The sequence below is a fragment of the Cajanus cajan genome, chromosome 11, assembly GCF_000230855.2.
Source record: "Cajanus cajan strain Asha chromosome 11, NIPB_CcT2T_4, whole genome shotgun sequence".
Taxonomy (NCBI): domain Eukaryota; kingdom Viridiplantae; phylum Streptophyta; class Magnoliopsida; order Fabales; family Fabaceae; genus Cajanus; species Cajanus cajan.
In genome coordinates this window covers 18707721-18725474 of record NC_138527.1, presented here as the reverse complement: position 1 = coordinate 18725474, position 17754 = coordinate 18707721, and the positions used below count along the sequence as shown (strand labels likewise).

General features: G+C 42.8%; 1 protein-coding gene across 1 annotated transcript; it reads right to left on the bottom strand.

Moving 5' to 3' along the window:
• Positions 1-15328: 15328 nt before the first annotated feature.
• LOC145953412 (uncharacterized) lies at positions 15329-16755 on the bottom strand. The gene is made up of 3 exons (XM_083067362.1): positions 15771-16755; positions 15587-15696; positions 15329-15472 (listed from the first exon to the last, which is right to left on the bottom strand). The coding sequence occupies exons 1-3, from the start codon at positions 16753-16755 to the stop codon at positions 15329-15331; spliced, it is 1239 nt and encodes a 412-aa protein (XP_082923488.1).
• Between the last annotated feature and the right edge of the window lie 999 nt (positions 16756-17754).

The following is a 17754-nucleotide window of genomic DNA, read 5'->3' as shown; positions in this document are numbered from 1 at the left end:
AAGCCTGTGAGGAAGTTTGATAAACTTCCGACCACATATAGCGATCTCCTGCCGAAGCTAGTGGATGCGCGTCTTCTAGCTTATGTTCCACCGAGAAAATTTGATCCACCATACCCCGATTGGTACAAACCACAAGACAATTGTCTATACCATTCGGGGGCATCGGGGCATTCAACGGAGGACTGTAAAGTTCTCAAATATAAGGTACAAGACCTTATTGATGCTGGGTGGGTCACTTTCGATTCGACAGCACCCGACGTGAGCAAGAATCCTCTACCAAAGCAGGAGTAGAGAATGGCAAGCCACAATAGGGCCCCTCCATATTTTTCTTTTCTCTTAGGGACTCGTGATCAGTACCCTAGATCATGAGGACCTTTTCATGTAAATAAGGGTTTTGTACAGTTTTACATACATATATCAATAAAGAGGCATTTTTCACATATCACTCTCTCTTTTGTTCTTTTCTCTCTTTCCTCATTAACATTAATAATTCTAAACCTAAACAGAACCAATAAAATAATTATGTCTGTAATTGTTCGCTCTGACCGGGATCCAAAAGTTGAGGATAAATGGGTTAAGTTGGACAGTGATGAGGAGACCATTTCTCCGGATCTGCAAAGATTGCTACATTAAGAAGCTCGTCAAGAGAAATTAGAGACTGTGAATTTGGGGCATGGCCGAAAGATATAAGAGGTCAACATTGGGACCCATATCAGTGATGAAATAAGGACACATGTTTCCACTATGATTATAATAAAATCATTCTTTCTCATTGCTTCTTTTCTTGCTTATAATAAAATTCTAAACCACTTTTTTTAACCCTGTTTGAATAAACATGAATGAGGTTAAAATCATCTTAATAATAATAAACCCGCATCATTTTTATGTGGAAGTGTGTGTGACAACTTGGAGCACCTTCCCTTGGCCTCGACAAGTGCCATCATGGATAAAAAGAAATCCTAAAAACAAAAAAGCTCGGCAGGAAACCCAAAAAAAGGGGCTGCGCAAAAATAAGAGCGAAGAACCCGCTAGGAATCCCACAAAAGGGTGACCTAGGCAAAAGTTAGGGTTACTAAAATGAATAAAAACAAAGGTCCGCTAAAACGCCACAAAAGGGTGTTTTAGACAAAAATAAGGACAATCAAAAAACGAAAGAAATCCATGATGGTACCATGAACCGAATTCAAAAAGAAAGGTTCAAGGGAAGTTATCCAAGTTGTCAAATCACAACGTCAATAACAAGATTTGATTAACTTCATGAATGTTTAATCAAACAAGCCTAAACACATAAGCCTACCTCGGCTAACCATTCTTACAAAAACCATTTTTGAAAAATAAATCCCCTCTAAAACACAAACTTCAGAATAAAAATATCTTTCCCTTCTTTTCTCTCTTGTCCCAAAAGATTTTAGAATAATCTAGTGGAAACATGGAGAAATAAATCATCACTGATAATGGATCTAATCTGAACAACAAAATGGTGGAAGAACTGAGCCAAGAATTCAAGATCCAACACCACAACTCTTCCCCATATCGGCCAAAGATGAATGGGGCAGTCGAGGCAACCAAAAAGAACATCAAGAAAATAGTGCAAAAGATGGTTGTCTCATTTAAAGACTGACACGAGATATTACCCTTTGCTCTTCATGGTTATAGGACTTCAGGAGGCAGTTCTACCCGTCGAAGTCGAAAAACCTTATATAAGGGTGATCATGGAAGCAAAACTTTCCGAGGCAGAAAGGGTTCAAAGCCGATACGACCGGTTGAACCTTATCCAAGAGAAACGGCTGAACGCCATATGCCATGGTCAAGCCTATCAAAGGAAGATCAAAAAAGGCTTTTGACAAGAAAGTCCACCCTCGAGTCTACCATGAGGGAGAGTTGGTAATGAAGAAATTACTACCAACTCAAAAGGACAAAATCGGAAAGTGGGCCCCAAATCACGAAGGACCGTACGTGGTAAAGCGAGCTTTCTCAAAAGGAGCATTAATCCTCATAGACATGGATGGAGAAGAACTTCGATACCCAGTCAACGCTGACGTGGTAAAGAAGTACTATGCTTGAAGACGTTGCTTGCATAGGCCCGCTAGGATGAAAACCCAAAAAGGGCGTCCTAGGCAAAAGTTAGGGCAAAATAAAAAGCCCGCCAGTACAAGGGTACTAGGCAAAATAAAGGCAAAACTATCCCCGCTAGGATACATCCTAGGCAAAAGTTAGGGGGAAAAGAATAAGATGTAAAAGCAAAGCAAGCAACGATCGCTTGAATCGAAAACCGAAAGGCGGTTCAAGTGATTATCTTCTAGAAGCAAGCGTCTTGCAGCATCTACACTCCTGGCTCAGGCCGAAGCAATTAGGGGAACATAAAGAGCAACAATTACAGATATAATTGTTAAGCCCAATGTATATAGCCTACCCTGGCCAGCCATTCTTCAGAAATTCCCTTTGCAAATCTTTCTGTAAAAACATTTGTGAATATCAATAAAATATCTATTCATTTCTCTTCTCTCTTGACCATGTGATTATGCCTCTAAATTGATATTTCATAAAAATTGTACGAAATTCCTTTAATAATTGGTCAATAAAGAAAATTGGAGGGATTCCTATAAAATCCATAATCTCCTGCATAAAAGGCTCACAAAAATATTCCCTCACGTCGACGACAGAAATTCCTTCAAGAAGAGGAGGATAGGGAGAGCCATTCATTTTTCTAAAAAGCATTAATAAAATAATCAAACTTGCATTTGTGCATCACACACATTAGTTGCACATTCAAAGACCTTATCATGAGGCAATTGCATAAAATAGAAAAAAATAGAAAATTGCTTGTGTATGGCAGCGGTCAACAGAAAAAGCCGCAAATCAACAGAAAAGGCAAAAAATACAAAAAAGTCAAAAATGACAAAAAGGCAAAAGATTTGGAAAATCAATCGCCTCTTTCAGAATAACTAAGCCTGGAGAGGCTTGCCGAAATAATACTCTTTCAGAATAATTGAGCCTGGAGAGGCTCGCCGAAATAATACTCTTTCAGAATAACTAAGCCTGGAGAGGCTTGCCGAAATAATACTCTTTCAAGAATAATTGAGCCTGGAGAGGCTCGCCGAAATAATACTCTCTCATAATAACTGAGACATTTCTGTACAGAAAAAGCCGAAAAACAACAGAAAAGGCAAAAATACAGAAAAAGCCAAAAAATGACAAAAAAGGCAAAAATACAGAAAAAGCCAAAAAATGACAAAAAAGGCAAAAATACAGAAAAAGCCAAAAAATGACAAAAAAGGAAAAAATACAGAAAAAGCCAAAAACGACAAAAAGGCAAAAGATTTAGAAAATCAATCGCCTCGTACAGAATAACTGAGCCTGGAGAGGCTCGCCGAAATAATACTCTTTCAGAATAACTGAGCCTGGAGAGGCTTGCCGAAAGAATACTCTCAGAATAACTGAGCCTGGAGAGGCTTGCCGAAATAATACTCCTTCATCATAATTGAGCCTGGAGAGGCTCGCAGAAATAATACTCCCCAGAGAAACCTCAGCTCGCGCTCAGAACAAATCCCCAGCGAGAGCTATCAAAGCAAGATCGACAAAATTCCCAATGGAAGTACGATCTCCCAAGCAGAATATCCAAGTCAAAGGACTTAAACTTCCTCAGTGAAGATAGCTCTCCAACTCAAGTGTTGAGTGAGGCTAAGCCTGCAGAGACTTCCTAAATAATACTCTGGGATACATAAGATCCCTCATTCCCCAATCGCCTACTCAGAGGCATCCCTGCAAAAAGAGAAAAATCAAAAATATCAATAAGTATTCCCCAAGCGGAATCTGGCACTCAGCCGAACACTGAACTTCAAATCCCCAGTCGCCTACACAAGAGGCACTCCTTCAAAAAGGAAAACCCAAAAAAAAGAAAAAATCAATAACAATTCCCCAAGCGGAATTTGGCTTTTTAGCCAATCATTGAACGTCAAGCTGATACGCCTAACAGAAGAGGCTAATCAAAATCAACGACAGAATCCCCAGCGGATAACAGCCTACATAGAGGCGACAAAAATCAGAAAACCCAAAAGAGATACCCGAATAAAGATAACCGGGATACTCCACCAACGTCAAAGGACGTCAGCCAAACATAAGGCATCGCTCAATTCAAGAAGAGCATCTGTGTCTACACCCCAAGGAAACAGAAATTCCTCAATGGGTACCAACAATGCGATGCAAGTTGGGGCACAGGAACCTATGAATGACTGCACATCCCCTAGACGGATCCCTGCGTTATCCAGCCCTCAGCGGCACAAAATCAGAAAAACCGTCGAAGCAGCATCGTGGACTGTGGAGACAAAATCATCTCAAAGCCTAAAAGGCAATACTCAGCTACCCAGTTGTCGAGAGCACCGAGGTATGCACAAGCCTGGAGAGGCAATACTCAGCTACCCAGTTGTCGAGAGCACCGAGGTATGCACAAGCCTGGAGAGGCAATACTCAGCTGCCCAGTTGTCGAGAGCACCGAGGTATGCACAAGCCTGAGAGGCAATACCCAGCTACCCAGTTGTCGAGAGCACCGAGGTATGCACAAGCCTGAGAGGCAATACTCAGATACCCAGTTGTCGAGAGCACCGAGGTATACACAAGCCTGAGAGGCAATACTCTGCTACCCAGTTGTCGAGAGCACCGAGGTATGCACAAGCCTGAGAGGCAATACTCAGCTACCCAGGTGTCGAGAGCACCGAGGTATGCACAAGCCTGGAGAGGCAATACTCAGCTGCCCAGTTGTCGAGAGCACCGAGGTATGCACAGGCCTGGAGAGGCAGTACTCAGCTACCCAGTTGTCGAGAGCACCGAGGTATGCATGAGCCTGGAGAGGCGACGACTAATACTCAACCTGGAGAGGCTACTCAACAATTTTCCACCGGAAGACACTACAAGTCAGAAGGTTAGCGTATTACCCGGACAATTGGGTCAACTCCTTTACTTGTCAATCGATACACCAAAAAGACCGTTTGACTAAGTAAAGGGGGGGCAGCTGTAGACCCCTAAAATTGTCCGGGTCGGAAATAAAGCTTGAAGACTCTCGAAGACTGAAGGAAGATCAGCCAGAAGGACTCCTGGAAGGCCCTAGGAGGGTTCTCTGTAGGTCTAGAGGTCTTAGAATAGCTCAAAATAAGAAAGTGGAGGGAATGAAGCCCAATACGGCCGTACTGAACTTAATACGGCCGTATTGAAGCTTCAATACGGCCGCAGTGAACTCAATACGGCCGTATTGAAGTTTCTGAAACTTCAATACGGCCGTACTGAAATCAATACGGCCGTATTGAAGCTTCAATACAGCCGCAGTGAACTCAATACGGGCGCATTGAAATTTCTGAATTTCAATACGGCCGTATTGAACTCAATACGGCCGTATTGAACTCAATACGGCCGTATTGAAGTTCAAAAATTTCAATACGGCCGTATTGATTCCATAGCCCGTATTGCGCCTGTTCCCTATAAATATGGCGTCATTTTGACGTCATAGGACACTTTGACACTGAGTTTTGACTCCCTCCTTGAGTATTCTGGGGTTTTTGAGCAGTGTTCTGCCCTAGAAATCTCTCTGGGAGTCGATCCGACGAAGTTCTGGAATTCCGAGCATTTAGCTTGGAGATTCGAACTTAGTCGAAGGGAAATCCTCCGGATTTCCATAGTTAAAATTTTCTAGGAGGGAGCGAGCGGGCTTGTAGAGCGAGGGAACGCCAAAAAGCTTCCCAGTTTTACTTGAATATATAAGAAAGCACGCTTCAAAGGTTTATCTCTTTAAAGTCCCTTCTTTTACCGCTTTCTGTGTGTACATATTTAAACTGTCATCATGTAGATAGTTAATTTATAATTGCTTAGAATAAATAGGGGTAATTTAGTAATTTCGCACTATTATTTTTAAATAATCTGTCATAGGGAACCCGAAAGGGGCGCTGTGGGGTGCTAACACCTTCCCCACGCGTAACCGACTCCCTTACCCAACTCTGGTTGTAATGGCCGAAGTTGATTTATAAAATCAATTGCCTTATCCCTTTTTCCAATGTTTTGAGTAAAACATTGGTGGCGACTCCACGAACCCTTCCTTTTTATGAAAACCGCTAATCCATGGAGGGTCCCGCTTGGGATTAACATGGATTGGTGAGCCTTTTAATAAAATTGCTCGTTTGACGAGGTCTCAGTTTGAGAATAAGTCATTCTAGCAATCCATACTTTTCAAAACAATAAAAGAGTCCAACCATCCTTCGCGAATGCCGAAAGCCCGTTTCGGGCCGGTGGCGACAGATGGCGACTCCACTGGGGAAGCTTCGAGAGTCAGTCCCATTTAGTGACAGATTGTTTTTAACAAATAATAGTTAAAAATTACTTCGTTACCCCTTGCTTGTATGATAACATGATTTATTATATGGCTTTAATAACTGTTGTATTTTTAAATTTACGCAATTGTTTGAAATAAAAACTGCACACAAACCTTTGCACACAACAGTTCCCTCTATACCCGGGGGCATGAGTGATTAACCATAGGGAGTGGATGTTAGTACGGCCGGTTGTCGAATGGGTCTATAGGTGCCCGTAGACCGTTGTCGGAAAACATCACTCAAGGTGATAACCATGAACTTGAGTCCGACGGTGCGTTGGAGCTTTCCATCGACCTACGATGAGAGGAATTGGGTCCCTATAATGGGGGCACCTTGGGGGCCTTGGACTGGTGAGAACAGTTAGAACCTACCTTGAATATGCACCTTTCTGCAGGATACCCCTACCTCGTGATTCGCTCGTGACTGTTCGTGGATGAGTGAATTGTTTGTGTAAATGCTTATGTGCAATTGTTTGTGCATTAATAAATAACCTCGTGATAAGGTCTAAAGAATAATCCCCATGCATGAAAAAACCATGACATGAGAGGAAAGACCATGTGTGAAAATATAATAAAAGTGAGGAGCATGTGCATCATTACCAATAAAGATATCATGCATCCTCATAAACCATGCATTCTAGGTTCACCAATACCTCTTGACATGAGTAAAAGAGACCCATAATTATCGAGATTCTCCGTTGAGGAGAGATCATAAGTCAAGGAGGGTAGTAACACTCTGTTTTAAAAAGGCAGCGCCTTAAAAATGGAGGGTTATCAAGCTCATGTCAAGAGCGTATTCATGAATAAACTAATTAGATTAAAAAATTCATTTTAGAAAGTGGCTGGTCATCTCTCTGTCCTCACACGCGCAAAGAAGATCAAGAAAATGGAAGCATTGGAGGAGCAAAACAAAAAGCTCACAACCGAGCTTTCACAACTTAAAGACCAAATGGCGCAAATGATGGAACTCATGCGTCACCATAACATTCATGGATCTCATCACAGTGACCATGGGTCCCATCATAAGGGAGAGGAGGAAGAGCATGAAGAAGATCCTCCACATGCCATACCTATTGGGGCTGGAATCATGATTAAAGAGCCCGAGGTTTCAAAAGAACAATTCCACGCCCTAGAGGATCGGTTGAGGGCTATGGAGGGGCATGATTTTGATGTCAAAGATGCCGCCGATATGTGCTTAGTAAGGGACATTCAATTCCCTCCTAAATTTAAAGTGCCAGATTTCCCGAAATACGTGGGATCGACTTGCCCCAAGAGTCATCTCACCATGTACTGCCGAAAGATGGCTGCATATGCCACAAACGAAAAGCTCTTGATCCACTGCTTCCAAGAGAGCTTGGCTGAAACTGCACTCAATTGGTATATGCAGCTGGATGGAAATCAAGTGTGCACATGGAGGCAGTTGGCCGACGCCTTTCTCAAGCGCTACAAATACAACATCGACCTAACACCCGATAGGTCAGATCTTCAAGCCTTGAGCAAGAATAATGATGAATCTTTCAAGGCGTACGCCCAACGTTGGAGGGAGTTGGCGGCACAGATAGAGCCCCCGCTGTCGGATAAGGAGACGGTGTCCATATTCATCAATTCGTTGACTGGTCCCTATTATGACAAAATGATAGGGAACACAACGACACTCTTCTCGGACATCATCACCATCGGAGAAAGGGTGGAACAAGGGCTAAAAAGTGGGAAGCTAGCTAAGCCCTCCCAATCATTCGAAGCTAAGAAGGCCTTTGGGAAGAAGAAAGAAGGAGGAGTCAACGCTGTAACCATTTCTCCATCTTCTTCCACTTTGAAGTCGGGAAAGTCGCAATACAAGCCTGTGAGGAAGTTTGATAAACTTCCGACCACATATAGCGATCTCCTGCCGAAGCTAGTGGATGCGCGTCTTCTAGCTTATGTTCCACCGAGAAAATTTGATCCACCATACCCCGATTGGTACAAACCACAAGACAATTGTCTATACCATTCGGGGGCATCGGGGCATTCAACGGAGGACTGTAAAGTTCTCAAATATAAGGTACAAGACCTTATTGATGCTGGGTGGGTCACTTTCGATTCGACAGCACCCGACGTGAGCAAGAATCCTCTACCAAAGCAGGAGTAGAGAATGGCAAGCCACAATAGGGCCCCTCCATATTTTTCTTTTCTCTTAGGGACTCGTGATCAGTACCCTAGATCATGAGGACCTTTTCATGTAAATAAGGGTTTTGTACAGTTTTACATACATATATCAATAAAGAGGCATTTTTCACATATCACTCTCTCTTTTGTTCTTTTCTCTCTTTCCTCATTAACATTAATAATTCTAAACCTAAACAGAACCAATAAAATAATTATGTCTGTAATTGTTCGCTCTGACCGGGATCCAAAAGTTGAGGATAAATGGGTTAAGTTGGACAGTGATGAGGAGACCATTTCTCCGGATCTGCAAAGATTGCTACATTAAGAAGCTCGTCAAGAGAAATTAGAGACTGTGAATTTGGGGCATGGCCGAAAGATATAAGAGGTCAACATTGGGACCCATATCAGTGATGAAATAAGGACACATGTTTCCACTATGATTATAATAAAATCATTCTTTCTCATTGCTTCTTTTCTTGCTTATAATAAAATTCTAAACCACTTTTTTTAACCCTGTTTGAATAAACATGAATGAGGTTAAAATCATCTTAATAATAATAAACCCGCATCATTTTTATGTGGAAGTGTGTGTGACAACTTGGAGCACCTTCCCTTGGCCTCGACAAGTGCCATCATGGATAAAAAGAAATCCTAAAAACAAAAAAGCTCGGCAGGAAACCCAAAAAAAGGGGCTGCGCAAAAATAAGAGCGAAGAACCCGCTAGGAATCCCACAAAAGGGTGACCTAGGCAAAAGTTAGGGTTACTAAAATGAATAAAAACAAAGGTCCGCTAAAACGCCACAAAAGGGTGTTTTAGACAAAAATAAGGACAATCAAAAAACGAAAGAAATCCATGATGGTACCATGAACCGAATTCAAAAAGAAAGGTTCAAGGGAAGTTATCCAAGTTGTCAAATCACAACGTCAATAACAAGATTTGATTAACTTCATGAATGTTTAATCAAACAAGCCTAAACACATAAGCCTACCTCGGCTAACCATTCTTACAAAAACCATTTTTGAAAAATAAATCCCCTCTAAAACACAAACTTCAGAATAAAAATATCTTTCCCTTCTTTTCTCTCTTGTCCCAAAAGATTTTAGAATAATCTAGTGGAAACATGGAGAAATAAATCATCACTGATAATGGATCTAATCTGAACAACAAAATGGTGGAAGAACTGAGCCAAGAATTCAAGATCCAACACCACAACTCTTCCCCATATCGGCCAAAGATGAATGGGGCAGTCGAGGCAACCAAAAAGAACATCAAGAAAATAGTGCAAAAGATGGTTGTCTCATTTAAAGACTGACACGAGATATTACCCTTTGCTCTTCATGGTTATAGGACTTCAGGAGGCAGTTCTACCCGTCGAAGTCGAAAAACCTTATATAAGGGTGATCATGGAAGCAAAACTTTCCGAGGCAGAAAGGGTTCAAAGCCGATACGACCGGTTGAACCTTATCCAAGAGAAACGGCTGAACGCCATATGCCATGGTCAAGCCTATCAAAGGAAGATCAAAAAAGGCTTTTGACAAGAAAGTCCACCCTCGAGTCTACCATGAGGGAGAGTTGGTAATGAAGAAATTACTACCAACTCAAAAGGACAAAATCGGAAAGTGGGCCCCAAATCACGAAGGACCGTACGTGGTAAAGCGAGCTTTCTCAAAAGGAGCATTAATCCTCATAGACATGGATGGAGAAGAACTTCGATACCCAGTCAACGCTGACGTGGTAAAGAAGTACTATGCTTGAAGACGTTGCTTGCATAGGCCCGCTAGGATGAAAACCCAAAAAGGGCGTCCTAGGCAAAAGTTAGGGCAAAATAAAAAGCCCGCCAGTACAAGGGTACTAGGCAAAATAAAGGCAAAACTATCCCCGCTAGGATACATCCTAGGCAAAAGTTAGGGGGAAAAGAATAAGATGTAAAAGCAAAGCAAGCAACGATCGCTTGAATCGAAAACCGAAAGGCGGTTCAAGTGATTATCTTCTAGAAGCAAGCGTCTTGCAGCATCTACACTCCTGGCTCAGGCCGAAGCAATTAGGGGAACATAAAGAGCAACAATTACAGATATAATTGTTAAGCCCAATGTATATAGCCTACCCTGGCCAGCCATTCTTCAGAAATTCCCTTTGCAAATCTTTCTGTAAAAACATTTGTGAATATCAATAAAATATCTATTCATTTCTCTTCTCTCTTGACCATGTGATTATGCCTCTAAATTGATATTTCATAAAAATTGTACGAAATTCCTTTAATAATTGGTCAATAAAGAAAATTGGAGGGATTCCTATAAAATCCATAATCTCCTGCATAAAAGGCTCACAAAAATATTCCCTCACGTCGACGACAGAAATTCCTTCAAGAAGAGGAGGATAGGGAGAGCCATTCATTTTTCTAAAAAGCATTAATAAAATAATCAAACTTGCATTTGTGCATCACACACATTAGTTGCACATTCAAAGACCTTATCATGAGGCAATTGCATAAAATAGAAAAAAATAGAAAATTGCTTGTGTATGGCAGCGGTCAACAGAAAAAGCCGCAAATCAACAGAAAAGGCAAAAAATACAAAAAAGTCAAAAATGACAAAAAGGCAAAAGATTTGGAAAATCAATCGCCTCTTTCAGAATAACTAAGCCTGGAGAGGCTTGCCGAAATAATACTCTTTCAGAATAATTGAGCCTGGAGAGGCTCGCCGAAATAATACTCTTTCAGAATAACTAAGCCTGGAGAGGCTTGCCGAAATAATACTCTTTCAAGAATAATTGAGCCTGGAGAGGCTCGCCGAAATAATACTCTCTCATAATAACTGAGACATTTCTGTACAGAAAAAGCCGAAAAACAACAGAAAAGGCAAAAATACAGAAAAAGCCAAAAAATGACAAAAAAGGCAAAAATACAGAAAAAGCCAAAAAATGACAAAAAAGGCAAAAATACAGAAAAAGCCAAAAAATGACAAAAAAGGCAAAAATACAGAAAAAGCCAAAAACGACAAAAAGGCAAAAGATTTAGAAAATCAATCGCCTCGTACAGAATAACTGAGCCTGGAGAGGCTCGCCGAAATAATACTCTTTCAGAATAACTGAGCCTGGAGAGGCTTGCCGAAAGAATACTCTCAGAATAACTGAGCCTGGAGAGGCTTGCCGAAATAATACTCCTTCATCATAATTGAGCCTGGAGAGGCTCGCAGAAATAATACTCCCCAGAGAAACCTCAGCTCGCGCTCAGAACAAATCCCCAGCGAGAGCTATCAAAGCAAGATCGACAAAATTCCCAATGGAAGTACGATCTCCCAAGCAGAATATCCAAGTCAAAGGACTTAAACTTCCTCAGTGAAGATAGCTCTCCAACTCAAGTGTTGAGTGAGGCTAAGCCTGCAGAGGCTTCCTAAATAATACTCTGGGATACATAAGATCCCTCATTCCCCAATCGCCTACTCAGAGGCATCCCTGCAAAAAGAGAAAAATCAAAAATATCAATAAGTATTCCCCAAGCGGAATCTGGCACTCAGCCGAACACTGAACTTCAAATCCCCAGTCGCCTACACAAGAGGCACTCCTTCAAAAAGGAAAACCCAAAAAAAAGAAAAAATCAATAACAATTCCCCAAGCGGAATTTGGCTTTTTAGCCAATCATTGAACGTCAAGCTGATACGCCTAACAGAAGAGGCTAATCAAAATCAACGACAGAATCCCCAGCGGATAACAGCCTACATAGAGGCGACAAAAATCAGAAAACCCAAAAGAGATACCCGAATAAAGATAACCGGGATACTCCACCAACGTCAAAGGACGTCAGCCAAACATAAGGCATCGCTCAATTCAAGAAGAGCATCTGTGTCTACACCCCAAGGAAACAGAAATTCCTCAATGGGTACCAACAATGCAATGCAAGTTGGGGCACAGGAACCTATGAATGACTGCACATCCCCTAGACGGATCCCTGCGTTATCCAGCCCTCAGCGGCACAAAATCAGAAAAACCGTCGAAGCAGCATCGTGGACTGTGGAGACAAAATCATCTCAAAGCCTAAAAGGCAATACTCAGCTACCCAGTTGTCGAGAGCACCGAGGTATGCACAAGCCTGGAGAGGCAATACTCAGCTACCCAGTTGTCGAGAGCACCGAGGTATGCACAAGCCTGGAGAGGCAATACTCAGCTGCCCAGTTGTCGAGAGCACCGAGGTATGCACAAGCCTGAGAGGCAATACCCAGCTACCCAGTTGTCGAGAGCACCGAGGTATGCACAAGCCTGAGAGGCAATACTCAGATACCCAGTTGTCGAGAGCACCGAGGTATACACAAGCCTGAGAGGCAATACTCTGCTACCCAGTTGTCGAGAGCACCGAGGTATGCACAAGCCTGAGAGGCAATACTCAGCTACCCAGGTGTCGAGAGCACCGAGGTATGCACAAGCCTGGAGAGGCAATACTCAGCTGCCCAGTTGTCGAGAGCACCGAGGTATGCACAGGCCTGGAGAGGCAGTACTCAGCTACCCAGTTGTCGAGAGCACCGAGGTATGCATGAGCCTGGAGAGGCGACGACTAATACTCAACCTGGAGAGGCTACTCAACAATTTTCCACCGGAAGACACTACAAGTCAGAAGGTTAGCGTATTACCCGGACAATTGGGTCAACTCCTTTACTTGTCAATCGATACACCAAAAAGACCGTTTGACTAAGTAAAGGGGGGGCAGCTGTAGACCCCTAAAATTGTCCGGGTCGGAAATAAAGCTTGAAGACTCTCGAAGACTGAAGGAAGATCAGCCAGAAGGACTCCTGGAAGGCCCTAGGAGGGTTCTCTGTAGGTCTAGAGGTCTTAGAATAGCTCAAAATAAGAAAGTGGAGGGAATGAAGCCCAATACGGCCGTACTGAACTTAATACGGCCGTATTGAAGCTTCAATACGGCCGCAGTGAACTCAATACGGCCGTATTGAAGTTTCTGAAACTTCAATACGGCCGTACTGAAATCAATACGGCCGTATTGAAGCTTCAATACAGCCGCAGTGAACTCAATACGGGCGCATTGAAATTTCTGAATTTCAATACGGCCGTATTGAACTCAATACGGCCGTATTGAACTCAATACGGCCGTATTGAAGTTCAAAAATTTCAATACGGCCGTATTGATTCCATAGCCCGTATTGCGCCTGTTCCCTATAAATATGGCGTCATTTTGACGTCATAGGACACTTTGACACTGAGTTTTGACTCCCTCCTTGAGTATTCTGGGGTTTTTGAGCAGTGTTCTGCCCTAGAAATCTCTCTGGGAGTCGATCCGACGAAGTTCTGGAATTCCGAGCATTTAGCTTGGAGATTCGAACTTAGTCGAAGGGAAATCCTCCGGATTTCCATAGTTAAAATTTTCTAGGAGGGAGCGAGCGGGCTTGTAGAGCGAGGGAACGCCAAAAAGCTTCCCAGTTTTACTTGAATATATAAGAAAGCACGCTTCAAAGGTTTATCTCTTTAAAGTCCCTTCTTTTACCGCTTTCTGTGTGTACATATTTAAACTGTCATCATGTAGATAGTTAATTTATAATTGCTTAGAATAAATAGGGGTAATTTAGTAATTTCGCACTATTATTTTTAAATAATCTGTCATAGGGAACCCGAAAGGGGCGCTGTGGGGTGCTAACACCTTCCCCACGCGTAACCGACTCCCTTACCCAACTCTGGTTGTAATGGCCGAAGTTGATTTATAAAATCAATTGCCTTATCCCTTTTTCCAATGTTTTGAGTAAAACATTGGTGGCGACTCCACGAACCCTTCCTTTTTATGAAAACCGCTAATCCATGGAGGGTCCCGCTTGGGATTAACATGGATTGGTGAGCCTTTTAATAAAATTGCTCGTTTGACGAGGTCTCAGTTTGAGAATAAGTCATTCTAGCAATCCATACTTTTCAAAACAATAAAAGAGTCCAACCATCCTTCGCGAATGCCGAAAGCCCGTTTCGGGCCGGTGGCGACAGATGGCGACTCCACTGGGGAAGCTTCGAGAGTCAGTCCCATTTAGTGACAGATTGTTTTTAACAAATAATAGTTAAAAATTACTTCGTTACCCCTTGCTTGTATGATAACATGATTTATTATATGGCTTTAATAACTGTTGTATTTTTAAATTTACGCAATTGTTTGAAATAAAAACTGCACACAAACCTTTGCACACAACAGTTCCCTCTATACCCGGGGGCATGAGTGATTAACCATAGGGAGTGGATGTTAGTACGGCCGGTTGTCGAATGGGTCTATAGGTGCCCGTAGACCGTTGTCGGAAAACATCACTCAAGGTGATAACCATGAACTTGAGTCCGACGGTGCGTTGGAGCTTTCCATCGACCTACGATGAGAGGAATTGGGTCCCTATAATGGGGGCACCTTGGGGGCCTTGGACTGGTGAGAACAGTTAGAACCTACCTTGAATATGCACCTTTCTGCAGGATACCCCTACCTCGTGATTCGCTCGTGACTGTTCGTGGATGAGTGAATTGTTTGTGTAAATGCTGAACTTGTTCATTAAGTCATCTATCTGGGGAAGTGGATATTTGTTCTTAATGGTCAACTTGTTCAACTGCCGGTAATCAACACATAGTCGACTACCTCCATCTTTCTTCTTCACCAACAAGACGGGAGCACCCCACGGCGATACACTCGGCCGCACCAACTGCTTTTCCAACAAGTCCTCCAACTGACTCTTCAGCTCAACTAATTCAGTTGGGCCATCCTATAGGGAGCCACCGAAACTGGCCCCGCACCTGGAACCAAGTCAATGCTGAACTTCATTTCCCTAGTAGGAGGCAACCCAGGCACCTCATCCAGGAACACCTCAGCAAAAATCCCTCACCACATCTATCTCAGTAATGACCCTCTCAGTCTCCACACTTAAGGTAGCAAGTAGAAGACAGCACTCTGCTCCATCCCTCAACAATGATTCAGCTTGGCCAGCTGAAATCAACAGCTCATCCTCCACCTGAGGAAAAATCAACCTCCTATTGGCACAATCTATAAGGATGCGATTGGCAGACAACCAATCCATCCCTAAGATTATGTCAATATCCACTAAAGGCAAACAAATGAGGTTCACCTTGTACTTCTTCCCATTCACCACAACAGGACAACCAGCACACAACTCAGAAGCTACTACCGAAGTAGAAGCGGGCATCGACACTAGTAGCCTCAACCTCAAGTCACACACTGGCACACCAAGCATAGCAGCACATGCATAAGATATAAAGGAGTGGGAAGCTCCAGAATCATCACATCCTTACCAGCAACTTTACCCTTCCCTTTCATAAGATCTGAGGAAGTAGAAGCTTCAGCCCCAGTCAAAGCGAATACTCTCCCAGAAGTAGTAGGTCTATCACCCTTCTGAGCATCGCCTCTCTGAGCACCCCTATCCGGTCTATTTCTGGCGGGACAGTTGGTCGACTCATGACCCATTTGATGGCACCTGAAACACAAGCTCTCCGTGTATGGACAATCCTTGACAAATTGGGGCCCAACACACCTATAGCATCTAAAAGTGGCACCTCCACCCTGTCTCCCTCCTCTGGCATCATCAGCAAGTTGCCTTATAACAGGACCCCCCTGCTGTGGTTGGGGCCTATCATATAGCTTCCTCTGATTTCCTCCTCTCTTGGACCCAGCTGGTCCCTTAGTAGTCTTAGTCACACGGTTCCCACCTTCTAACCGCTCAACCACCTTAGCCTTCTCCACCAAGGCTGGAAACTTAGTGATGGCCATAAACACCACCACCCTCTTCAGCTCTTGCTTCAGACCCTCAGCAAACTTCCTGCATTTCCAGGCCTCAAAAATAGCTTGCGAGTAGAAATGAGCCAAGTGCTCGAATCTCATCGCATACTCAGATACAAACAGCCCACCCTGGTGCAACCACATGAACTCGACCTCCTTAGCGTGCCTCACACTCTCTGGGAAGTAATTCTTCAGAAACACCTTCCTGAAGCACTCCCAGTCAACAGTAACTCCTCTAGCAGTCAACATATGGTGGGTGCCCCTCCACCAATGCTCAACCTCTCCAACCAGCATGTAGACAGCATATGCCAACCTTCTCTCCTGAGAACATCCTAACACAGTAAAGATCTTCTCTAGCTCACAAATCCAGTGGTCAGCTACCTCTGGGTCTGCATCTTCCTTGAATTGCGAAGGATGGCATTTCTGAAACTCAGCTAGATCCCGGCTCTCTTGTGACCCCACAGGTCTTGCTACACCAGCTGCAGCTCTATCAGCATCCATCCTAGCAAAATAAGCATTTTTCTGCTGCATAGCCATAACCATCATCTCCATGGCACGGGCTATCTGCTCATTGGTTCTAGTCATTATCTACAAAAGTAACAGCACCTTCAGTACACAATAACTAAACCAAACAATAATCAATAGCACATCAATCAACAAAGAAATCAGTACAACACAGAGTTCAGCACAACAAAAGCCTAAAGGAACCACCCCCAAAGAGTGTCCACTAGACTCAAACTACTCTGATACCACTAAAGTGTAACGACCTGCTTGGCCATCACACAGCAACAACACACAGCACCACACAGACAAGAGCATACATATATAAAATAAAATATATACAATACGTCTAGCTTGGGGCTCAATGTACAAAATACATCCAAAATAGCCAAACTAGTGGCCAAAACAACAAAACATCAAATATCATCCACTACATCTGTCAACCACAGACCTGCCTCTACACACCAACCTATCCCTTCTCTGCTCCCATACATAGTATGATCATTGCAGTCCAAACCACATGAAAACAACAAAGGGTAATCTAGTGAAAAGAATTAGCATATGTAAACATATATAGAAAATACAACAACTACAACTAATCAGCACATCATTAGGTTCAACATGAGTCATAATACAACACATCAGTAAACAACTCACATCATTCAACAAAAATAGCAGTAAACACACAATGCGTCGTCACGCATATCAGCTCGGAGATCTCCTACAACAGCTCATCCTTACGGCCTATAACAGCTCAGCCTTACGGCCTATAACAGCTCAGCCTTACGGCCTACAACAGCTCATATCAGCATGCAGCACAACACAACACAACTATAACAGCATATAACTACATATAGTACAACTCAACATTATACAGCACAGCTTAAACAACTCACAACATTATAAATCAGCTCAACATTCATCAATTAACAGCTCAGCTCAGCATATATAAACAATTATCAGCATTTCCAACATCTAACAGCATATATATGTCAAGTA